The sequence below is a fragment of the Macrobrachium nipponense genome, chromosome 30, assembly GCF_015104395.2.
Source record: "Macrobrachium nipponense isolate FS-2020 chromosome 30, ASM1510439v2, whole genome shotgun sequence".
Classification (NCBI taxonomy): Eukaryota; Metazoa; Arthropoda; class Malacostraca; order Decapoda; family Palaemonidae; genus Macrobrachium; species Macrobrachium nipponense.
Genome location: NC_087218.1, coordinates 72,125,160 through 72,137,478, shown reverse-complemented (window position 1 = coordinate 72,137,478; position 12,319 = coordinate 72,125,160). Strand labels below are relative to the sequence as shown.

Below are 12,319 nucleotides of genomic sequence, written 5' to 3'. Positions count from 1 at the left end.
AACAGTATAATAACCATTCATTTCTATTCTTTATTCTATCTTTACCTAATGTTTTTTTTTTTATTAAATGTATTGCATGAATAAGTTTTTCAATTTACAGCATCCTTTTACCAATAGAATGCATAAAGTGCAAGGGGTAGTTGCTGACCAATAGGAGAGCAGGATCTTATGGGGTGACTAGCATCAGGAACCAATGGGAGAGCGGGAGGATGGTGGCGAGTTTACTCAGTTGGCGGCGCGCGAGTTTTAAAATTGTTCTCGGTGGTCCGGGCGAATCTCGGGACTTTACAGCAACAACCTTTCGTAACTTCAACTATTTTCATATGTAGAGCCAAAAAAAATCTCTGTATTTGCTTTCGTATCTCGAGTTTTTCGTAAGTTGAGCCTTTCGTATGTCGAGGTACCAATGTACTACCTGACAAAGTACAACAGCCAAAATCCTGAATGTCTCAAAAACACCAACTGCTATGACAGCAGGAAAAATTCTCCCAGGAACTAAAACATTTGAGACTCACCTCGTGGAGAACTGGTGAACTAAACAGTCCATTTGAGCCAGCCAAGTGTTCTTATTCTTTTTTGAATGCTGACCACACCTGACTGGCACAAAGTTGTAAGTTATCTTTAACAGTAAGATTTATCCAGTAAATTGAAATAAAGTAAAATAGTTCAGTACAGCTCAAAAACCCACGAAACAATACATCTAATGAGAATTGAAATAAAGTCAAGAGGTTTTAGTAATAGTACAGCTCAAAAAACAAAGAAACAATAAACCTAGAGGAAAATATTTAGAAAACTATATGAATAGATTTAAGTGCCATAGTACAGTACATGAAAGACTTCAAATTAATACTGACCCAGACATATGCTAAATATAGTGTTCAAGTGTTAGCAATAACGATTATACATTGCACAGGACTAGAAGACAACCACATCTAGAAGCCAAAGTATTCTGGAATAAGTGAACTAGACTAATTTTCTACGAAGAACTCATCAGTGACAAAATAGACATGCACATCTAGCCTAAAATCAGTTTCAGATTCAGAAGCTAGTGCTTACCCTTCTGATGATAATGCCCAAGAGCTGAGAATAGAAAGAAAAGTTCAATCTTAAGTCCAATGCAGTGGATGTTACCTGGTAATAATTTGGTAACTGCAAACAAATAATTTATTAATACATTAGCCTCCAAGGGAAACAATGGGTCTAATGTACCACAACTTAATAAAAATTAAACATCCTTCCTACTGACACACATTTGTAACGAGACGATCTAACTCTTACCTGCGAATCTCATACAGTATCCACTTAACGTTAGGCAGAACTTCAACTCAATTTTTCTGACATCAGATGCACAACTACAGTATTAATGGTTCCTGAGTTGACAGTAACCATAACCATAAGACCTATAACAAGGCTTACAATTTAACCCAAATTAGCCTACTATGTCTGGTGAGCTTTTGTAATATGAGATATAAATTTCCAAACATATACTGTACTGATCTGGCCTATAGTATGTATGCACTTATTAGGTCCATTAATGGCCAGATATACTCACATGAGTAGTAATAGTAACAGGTTTTGGGTGGCTGACGGATTTACTCATAGTGAATAACAATATTATGCACCATCAATTTGGGGGAATTGGGCGGGAAAGAGGTGCCATTACTTCTAAAGCCCATGAATTCACTTATGGCAACTTTTAGACTGGTTCAGATAATGTGGGTGCCTCATGACAGTTAGTTGTGTACTTGACTTCAAGGAGAGATGTAATACTGCCTCTTTCTCTCTCTCTCTCAAATGATGTCTGACATATTTGCTCATAAATATAATCAGGGGTTGCTGTTGGCTTTAGTTCTTGTCTTTTACAATAGTATATCAGTTATAATTGTAATTTTGCAAATAAAATTGCAAAGAAATATTAGAAAAGACATGTATAATACAAAAAAGTTACTGCATCTTTGATCTCAATAATAAATTTATGTAAATATTTTACAACAAATACTACGCTCAGAATTTGTTGCTGATTTTAGTTCTTATCTGTTTTGATATTGTGTGACGTGTAATTATAATTTTACAAAAATATAATAAATTTTATATTAAAAAAAACGTATAGCTAGGTAAAATTTATGATTGTCATGCAAAAGAGGCCCTGCAAGGGGTTGTAAATACGTAGTCATTTTCAACTTCTTGTGGAATGTGGGGAAAATTTATTTGAATTTTTTTTCTTACACCATGTGCATTTGCATATCTTCCTCTTTCCATTGATGCATTTTTTCTTTAACTGGCAGAGGTGCCTCACACTGAGGGACCTGGGGCAACCCGAACAAGATGTAAGGTCTGTAAGGTCTGTAAGGACCTCAAAGTTTCCCTGGCCTAGTGTGCTGCATATTGATTTTTTACCCCAGCTCCTAAGGGTTAAAGACATCTGTATTTTAAGATGTACGTATATTCTTTATTAGCCAAGTTATCAGTCTAATATAACATCATCCTACCCATTTATACTGGCTTTTCTTACATATGTACAGTACTATTAAATTAGCATTTATTTGAAGCAATGATTACATTTCCACAAAGAATACCTGAAGACTAAACTCATGTAAAAATACATAACTGTTCAACTTAATAGACTTCCATAGTACTTATCAGCTGCATAATTTTCACTATTTTAATTGGCAACCATTTTAAATGTCACATTGTTAAATAAAGTAAAATTCAGTTTAGGTTAGGAACATGTGGAACTGCGGTTAGCTGCAATATATCTAGAATATATTCAAGTGCAAGCTATAATACAAGGTTACGACATATTCAAGTGCATGCTAGAATACAAGGTCTTTGTTACTTAATGGACTTTGTTACCTATCTTAAAGCCAGACCCTCAAAGTGTCTGGTTAAGCTGAGGTGTTACTGTAGCACAAAAGGCTTACTATGAGAATGGAACCAATCAAACTACAACTATCTAGTAAAATAAAAAAAGGTACTGTATAGCTAAACTCCAATATGTCCTACTTGTACCTACAAAGATGACTTTCCATACCTACCCTAAATTGCAATGTAGCTAAATTGCAATGTAGCTAAATTGCAACATAAAAAAAAAAAAAAAACTACATAGGAAATAATTTTCTCTAATAAACCACATCATCCTTTTAGTAAATACTCAGGGCCTGTTCAAACCTATGCTGTACATATAAACGGTCAAAATTACAAAGCATACAAATTAATTAAAATAATAATCACATTATAGCATTAACAGAAAGGCATGATGCATTATTTTTTACATAATTAAAATATCAAACATAAAAATTAAATTCTGATGAATTAGAGGCATTTAAGATAGAATAACTGCATTTTATTTGTGAAACAAAAGGAAAAATATACTATGTTCCTATTCCTAGGAAAAATTCTACAGGCTGGTCTATCAGAGGTTCAAATGAGAGAGGCAAATAAGATAAAAAAAAACCTCAAACTGCGGAATAATTTTACCTTTCTTCTTTAGTTGTGTAATGATTTACCCCTTTTCATTGTTATTTAGTGGAAATCATTCATGTGTGTATGTGTGACTGTTTATTGCGAGGATTATGTTTTTCCAACTTTCAAATGCTACTTGAATGTCAAGGCCTGGAGTGGGGAGACAGTACTAGTATAATGATTAAATACTGTACTAATACTGTAGAGCATAATTACAGCCCAACCATTAAGAAGTGGCATAAAAAGGTTGCTGATATGTTATAACTAGCCTAACCTAACAAAGTTAATGCTAGAAAATAAAATTTACCATAATTCAGTGCATACTAATGTGTAAACTATTAAATATGTAATCATATTCACCTATTACTAAGATGCCTCTAACATAACTTACCCTATGGATTCAGTATAACTTTCTTAATAACAAAGAGTAATGTTTGAATAATTAACAAGATATTAAAATACTATATATACACCTAAGAATTTATACTCCTTCATTACATAACAAACAGAATGTAGCTAATGTAAAACACACATATTTTATTATATAAAATAATAGTTTCAATACAAAATAACCATAGCCCTACATAATCTTTTACGTTTATTAGTCATACGACAGAAAATATTGCCCTTTATATATTTTTTTTTTTACTGTGTTACCTCCAAACATCTTATCAGGTTACTCAAGGTAAGACAATGCATGACAACCTATTTAGTTTATGAAGGCCATTTACATCACATTTCATCATTATCGTGGGCAACCTCAGCCTTAACTTGACATCAAAACTACAAAGGCTTCATAACTCCATTCTTCATAAATATGCAAGCCTATTCACTGTCAAAAGGAAGCAATGAATAAAACTTATAGTACTAAGTCTTGATGGAAGAAAATTTAACCGTTATGCCAAAAGAGGTGAGACATAAACTAAATATTCTTTATGAAAACATATAAAAATTAAACAGCTTAATTGGGCAAAGCTTTGCTTGCTTATTTCCCTAATATACATGCAGGTTACGATATTTTTGTTTATAAGTCTAATGAAAATAAGATCACTATAACCACTAACTAAAAGTAACAAGTATACAAAATATATATCAGGCAGATTCAGTTACCAACAGGTTAGACTACTTCAGGTAATCCAATGGCACTTTAATTCCTTGCCCACACCAAATTCAATTTCATAAATAGTTGAATGATGTTCATTTTGGCAATATTTTCTTGGGAAATATAGGACGCAAGAGATTTATAGTTATGTATTTATCATTAATAACATGAAAGTCTGCATCATTTTCTAAGCCCAGTGTTACTGTTTTAAAGGCTTTATATTCTGTATTATATCTTGGACATTACGCAAAACTTGAATGTGATAAGTACAGTATGTACTTGAACGCGCTTATGGAAGGTTATTTAGTTTTCTGGTAAGTAATCATTACTTAACGTTTCCAATCCATTAAAAGTTCTTAAGTTCTTAAAATAAAGTACCCTTATCATCTCAGGCTTCACCCATTTTTCCAATTTTCACAAGTTTCTTAATTCTAACAATTGCTGCCTTATCTTATATATGACTGTTCTGTGGTCTAGGACTGGGAAGTTAATTTCATATTTTTCATGATGAATCAAAAGTCCTTAGTATTCTTCCAGGCCCGTAAGGTAACTGCAAATTTCATGCTTATAAATCTCAATTCAATCAGTGAGCTTATAAGCATCCAGTTAAGGTTCCTAAGAAGGGAAATGGGGTAGAATGCAGTGAGGGGCCACAATTTACTTGGAGGGGTCCATGGGGTCCAAAGCTCCTTGGCCAGCTTAGGGCACAATATCTAAGGCTAGGTTAGGTTAAGGTAAATCTTGTTAGGTCATGTTCCCTCTGGAATACACACTACAGAAATGCCTACTAGGTCTATAGCAGCCTTGACCCCTCGCTCAGCATTTGCTCTGGAAAACGTCAAACCTCTGGTTTTTCCATGAATGCTTTCAAGGTTTGGATGCATCCCTGTGACTGCCCTTGCTATTATAACCTATAAAACTGTTGAATATTATAGCTGGCTCACATATACTACACAGGCCTATTTCTTTGGCAAATTATGCTGGAAGTTACCCAAAAACAAAATCTTCAGTTTTTCATGGGAATTCCCTCATCCTAATGGTTGGATACATGCGGGAGGGAGTGTAATATACAAAATTACTGGTCAGTCCTAATAGTACAAGGATTATTCTAAGGAAGAGTTCTGCATGGTGATACTGTTTACTATTAATGGAATTTTTAAGACTGAAAAATAAAGAAAAGGGTGCATACAATACAAGTAAGATAACTTAAGAAATTTACCAAATTATGTGAGAAGTTTACTGTGTTTTGTTTATGTTTGTAGGGTAAAAAACCACATGGTACAATGGTACAAGGGTGGACCATGTACGATCAATGTGTACAACCCCAAGAAAAGTACATTATAATGCGTCCTGACACCGGAGTAGAGGTCTTTAGCTCCGTTTCTCACCAACAACAAGTCGCGTTTGATGCCCATCTCCGATGTCAGGACGCGTTATAATGTAATTTTTTTGGGGTTGTACACACTGATCGTACATGGTCCACCCCTGTACCATACGGTTTTTTACCCTATGTTAATCCCCGAGGGGCTGGTAGTAAACAGGGTGTTCCATGGAGTGTTTTCTGCAAAAATCATAAATAAAAGAATTTCTCTTGTTGTCTCATCAGTTCTGCATCATACTCACCCTTGTCAAAATTTTTCAGTAGAAAAATCTTATTAATCAACAATATCTTCCTCAGAATTACCAATGATTAAAAATACATAAAATGCAGGGCTACCAATTGAAAGACACATGGTTATACTATATCTGGTGGCTGGGAATTAAAGCATCACAGGAGTACACCGATATTTAACCTATTCAAGGCTAGCCTTGCAATGAAGGTTAACATAGCCTAGGAGGCACAAGCAAACAACTAGCCCTATCTAGGTTACTGTGTTAACACTGAGAACTGTTACTTATGCAAATAAACATTAACATTTTTTGTTTAAAATGCAATTACGTCCGTGACAACGTTGTGCAACTGCAAAATAGTCAAGGCCAGCTGGCACCCACCTGCTTTGAATAATGACGACGACAGTCAACAAAAGGCAGGAGACTTTAAGGGCAACCATTATCCTCGGGCCAAGATAAGCAGAAAGTTTGTCTAGTTTACTTTGCAAGGCGTCAGTTGGTGGATCTGCACCCTGCACAGAAGGCCCAGATGATGATACACCATTAACACGAGAAGGCGAATCAGAGGAGTCCGTCCCGCCTCCCTCCTCAGCCTCCTCCGCTCCCTTGTAGTCACTCAAGTCCGCCTCCTCTTCTTTTCTCAATATCCTCTCTTCCTCTTCCCTTTCAGGCACTACCGAGGATGGCTCTGTGTCATTTCTTTCGGTACCTCCCTCTTCCTCTACTCCAGGCATCCCCGTACCATTGCTTAACACCTGCACAATTTCCGTGGTTTATCATATAGTAAATAACCAATAAGGATTATACACTCCAACATATAAACAGAGAGAAACGTCACAGAAAAACAAAAGAGCATCGTAACTCTCCCACGTAACGCATTTGATCTCTCATTTAATCTGTGCCTACCTTAACAACAGTAGTGCTGTATGTACACGTCTTTCAGAGTCATGCAATGTCTTTCCATATAGTTTTGGGTTAAAAGGGACTATTACTAGTGGTCTTGCTATTGCACACGTCAAAAAATTCTCCACTGCGTTTACAGAGTTCAAGGTGTAAATTTTCCGCTATGGCACCTTTCTTCGATATATATATATATATATATATATATATATATATATATATATATATATATATATATATGTCTGTATGTATATATGTCTGTATATATATATATATATATATATATATATATATATATATATATAAATATATATATATATATATCACTTCATCGTGATCCATATACATGCATTAAGCTACAAAATGTCCTTTAACATCCAATTCACTCTAACTCGGAATTAATATATTTTCATATATGTTAACCGAAGGGGATTAACATATATGAAAATATATAAATTCCGAGGTAGAGCGAATTGGATATTAAAGGACATTTGTAGCTTAACACACACACACACAAACACACACGTGCCAGAGAAATTCTTTTTCGTTTAGTCTGACTGCACAGGTAGTGTTTTGAATATTAAAAGGACTCTCTTTATGATCCTTGAAAATAAAATTTGGATGAACTGACCAAGGCAGAATCTTTGAGTAGCAATGGGGAGTAACGTTGGACCATGCTAAAGTCCCTTCTGCCTCTCTCTCCTAGGACACTAAAAGGGGTATAGGCTGTTGTCTCTCAGCTATGAGTCAGTTTTGTTGTAAAGTCTGTGTAGTGGTCTGAATTGTTCTTTGCCTTTTTGCCATTCGAGGCTTTGCGGGGTTGGTATTCAAAGGGCTGTTTTATGATTCAGTAGTAAGATTCATGCTAAATTGTAACTTTTAGAAACCGATGTCGAGGGTTCTTTGAACCTTAACTTTCTTTGAATTGTGTGCCTTGTGGCTAACCACATGGTCCTTGGTTTATTGTATTTTACCTTTTTTAGAAACTAATTTTATAACACTGAAATAAACCACCCTGATCTTGCTAAATCTCCGCTTCAATGTTTGTGGATTTCGCCCTTAAGGCCAGGCTATAATAGTCTGACACCATCTTGGGACAGAACCAACCCAGTCGGAGGGAAAATTCGACACTTTTCCTGAATGAATATCGGATACCAAACGACGAGGACTGTTAGTCCTAGAAAGTTTGTAACTTTTCCTGAATAAATATCTCCGCTAGATGCCATCCAGTTTGAACGGGGTCCAGTTATTAATTGTATCAATTCATAGAACAATTGTGTAAGTGATAAAGTTCTCTCTCTCTCTCTCTCTCTTACACACACACACACACATATATGTATTATATATATATATATATATATATATATATATCACTTATTGCGATGCTTTTACTACACCAGCTACAAAAACATTTCACCTCAACAACTTCAACCATTTTCTTTCATTTGCATTCAACACCTACTGAAGTTCCTTAAAAGAGTCAGCAGTCATTTCATACATTCCCTACATCGCTTCTATTAGATAATTCAAAAATCTCTTCCCTTTCTTTTGCATATCCCCAATAACCGTTCTTGCTTCATCTACTCCTATTCTGTGATTCACCACTTGTTTCATCCAACCACCACCCATAATATTTTACAACCAAATACTTATAAGAATCAACTACTTCCATTCATCCTCCAACCATAAACACTTGTATGGCTTTCTCATCTTACAAACTCTTTCCAACTCTTTTATTGGTTTTTCAAATTTTTCATCACAATCTCCCAACAGCCGTTGCATTGTGTGCAAAACTCAACTTCGCTCCATTATCTTATCCCATAGCTTTGTCCCTATTGTAGCTACACCCTGTTGGGCTGTCTTTGATTTCTTACATCGATCCTCCCATAAGGATACTGAAAAGCCAAAGAGACGCACCCACCTAGTCTCATACACACCGTTACACCCAATAAATCACTCTCCCATCTACATACATTAATACACTCTTAATACCTTTCAGTAACTTACTCTCTACATCATACATTCTCAGTTCCATCCAGATTGCCTCTATCTGGACCATGTAAGGCACATCCAGATTTTCTTCTTAATTCAAACCCACACTTTTCTTCCATATTGCTTACTCGTGTTTTAAGGGCCCCATACACTAAACGATTTTGTTTTGAACATGTTTAGTAGAGTATAAAAAGTTGTACACTCCCTTAATTCTTGTTATTTATAGCGAAATGGGGGAATACCCTGTATAATTTTGGCTGTGTTCAGAACACGAAAGTAGTACTGAATGACTGTTCTTTATTTGTCCGAATTTCATTCTAATTAGTATGTGCACTACAAGAAAAAGTGTTTATGAAAAAACGCGTGATCCTGCAAATTTATTTGAAATCTTCAGATAAAAAAAAAACTATCTGGCAACACTGTGTGTTCAGGGGCGTCACTGTGGGGGGTGTTGGTCACTTGCCCCCTCAAAAAACTGATGGACCCACAAAATTCACTCCAAGGTGAATCTTATATAGCTTCAAAATGTGCACAAATTTCCAAAATATTCGTGGGGGCTTACAGCGACACCCCCACCCCCAGCTGATTAGGGCTTGCAACCCCACCCATACCATAAGTTCTAAACCTTTACCCCCAACCCTTCACCCCCAAGGAAAAGCTGAAATGACGCCACTGCGTGTATTCACAAATATTTTATATATATGACATTAGCTTCTTCCTACGCTTAACTGCAAGACTCAACAGTAGGGCACTGAACAACACAACAGACGTTACACGCAATGTCTAGCGCACATTCGCGCTTTACACCATCTGTCCCAGAGTCAAAGTATATCCTTTGACTCTGATCCGTCCAACACTTTTTCGGTCTTCCTCATTATGCCCTTTTCACCTATCCATCATCCACCATTCTTTCTACACGACCAAACCAGTTCAAAGTACTATGCTCTATCCTTTCACTTACACTAACTGCTTTACCACTTCTACGTCTCCACACGCTCTCAATTCATTTTACGTCACATGTGTTAGGTAATCAGTTCATTTCAGCATTATTAATTCTTTTCTTTAATTGCACGGATCATTCATATATCACTTCCTAAGAGGAGAGTAGGCTAAAAAAAATTCTTTCATACATTCTTACTTCTGCTGGCATAGACAATGCACTTTTTCCCGCAATCTTTAACACACCCTTCTACTTTCCTCGCTTCACCTATTCTGTGGCCCAGCTCTTCTCTCATCCCAACGTCAGCGGTATATTTACTCCAAAATACTTAGGCAAATCAACGATTCTCTCATCTTCATAATTTCCATCCAACCTCATGACCTTATTCTCGAAACGTTTCAGATGCTTCAACTTTGTTTCTACAGTTTCCTTTTCGCTAGATCCAGTCGGCGCTACTTTGAGCTTGTCATCTACGCGTCACCTACTAAATGTCGTATGGTAAATGTAAAATAGACGGCCGTACGAAGATATCGTTTATTCATATTATCTGTCGACCACACATTATAGAAATTGGCGTATATAATATTTCTATCCCCAAGGGGATACTAAACATGGCATACCAAGGAGCCTCCGCCAAGTTCAGCACTGGCACCTCGGAGTAGATGACGCGTAGGTAATAGGCCAAAGTAACACCTTCCAGTCAGTACTGTATCCTAGGCAAACATTAGCCGTTATCCCACAGCTCAGCATCTATACCTAAAGTCTTTTCTCTAACTTATCGTATCACTTATTCAAGACGCATCCTCGTCTCATTTTTACGCCTGATCATTCAACTTTGCCACTTACAAATTCCAAAGCACGCATCCATCGTACAAACTTTTTAACACGAAATTTATTTTGTTTTGTACAATACATGTGTATACATGCATGCGTGGGGGTTTATATCGTTTACCTTGCAACAGAATTGAAGCATGATCTAATTAGCATTTTCACTATAGCAGGCAACACTTAACTTGACTCAGTGCTTTGAAATTTATTTTATTCAGATCTTTCTCGGCATAATAGTTCTCCCAACGTATCTAGAGCAGATGCACACGAAGAACAAATCACAGAATGAAATACGAAGACAATCTTTGAGGCCGGCTAACTTCTTTTACATTTGATTGAATGAGAAAAGAAGGTTATCAGAATGTATCTAAATCCTGCGTACCTCGGCTTTCCTGTTATTTTCCCTATTAAAGCAGTTATGAAGAAAATTTATATCGCAAGGAGGGGTTGTATTTTCATCCCCAGTTAACGTAGTTTAGTAAGTTTTATTTGTTGAACAAACTAGTATTACGATCATAACGCTGGCGACAATCAATTCGCGATTCTTTCCTGTCATTTCGACAGCTTTTCCCAATTTTCCCGGGCTACTGTTTAAAGTTGACAGGGACCTAAATATCCACTTTGTACAATAAAAGCTTCATAGTGATGGCTAACGCTACATGTGCATATATATATATATATATATATATATATATATATATATATATATATATATATTATTATATATATATATTTCATATAGATAGTTCTATATATATATTATATATATAAATATATATATAATATATATATATATTTCAGTTAGTGTTCTACTCAGATGCACAATCCCAGCTGGGTATAATTACCCACGCTCTCCAACTTGGATCTCGACTATCTTCTTCCACTTCCACAGTATTAAACTAGAGCTCTTTTTCTTGAAGGCACTTTGATGCCAGCACAGGAAGTGAAGGATAAGCTAATCAGAGTGACACTGAGTGTAGATATCAAAACAAGCGCATTCCCGTCTTATCGGACTTGTTAGGCTGATTGGAAGGACACCAACAGGATGCATTCGCAAGACCCTTTTTTTTCTCTCTCTCTCTCTCTTTTTTTTTTTTTTCTCACCATCAACGAGGGTTTGTCGCAATCCTCCATAGAAGCCGAGCCCTTTGGTTAGGCACTAAGCTGTCAGTGAAGTCACCCCAACCTTACACAAAAATAATAGGCGAACTTCATTATTCCTGAGTTATGGCGGCATAAGCTCTCTTAATACTCTGGACTCTGTCAGTGACCAGAGGGGTAAGGAAGAACATTATCAAGGGGTTTATCTGAGGTTAACTCGGCCAACAAGGGTACCATTATCGTTACAACAGCCGAAGTTTAGATACATACAGTGAAATTGGAAAATAATAAATTGGGAGTATGGGACGGTAACGGAATAGAATGGAATGGAATATAGAGTTTAGGCAAAGGGCCAAGTACTGGGACCTTCGAGGCCATTCAGC

The 12,319-nt window shown here is 36.2% G+C and overlaps 1 protein-coding gene across 1 annotated transcript in view; it reads right to left on the bottom strand.

The window, feature by feature from the left end:
• LOC135202590 (thioredoxin domain-containing protein 11-like) overlaps nt 1–12,319 on the bottom strand; it is a 183,240-nt gene that overhangs the window by 163,613 nt on the left and 7,308 nt on the right. The window contains exons 2-3 of the mRNA XM_064232098.1: nt 6,557–6,930; nt 1,057–1,080 (exon numbers count right to left, since the gene is read on the bottom strand). Of these exons, the coding sequence (XP_064088168.1) occupies nt 1,057–1,080; nt 6,557–6,909 (377 nt within the window). The 5' untranslated portion in view covers nt 6,910–6,930. The remainder of the gene's footprint in view (nt 1–1,056; nt 1,081–6,556; nt 6,931–12,319) is intronic.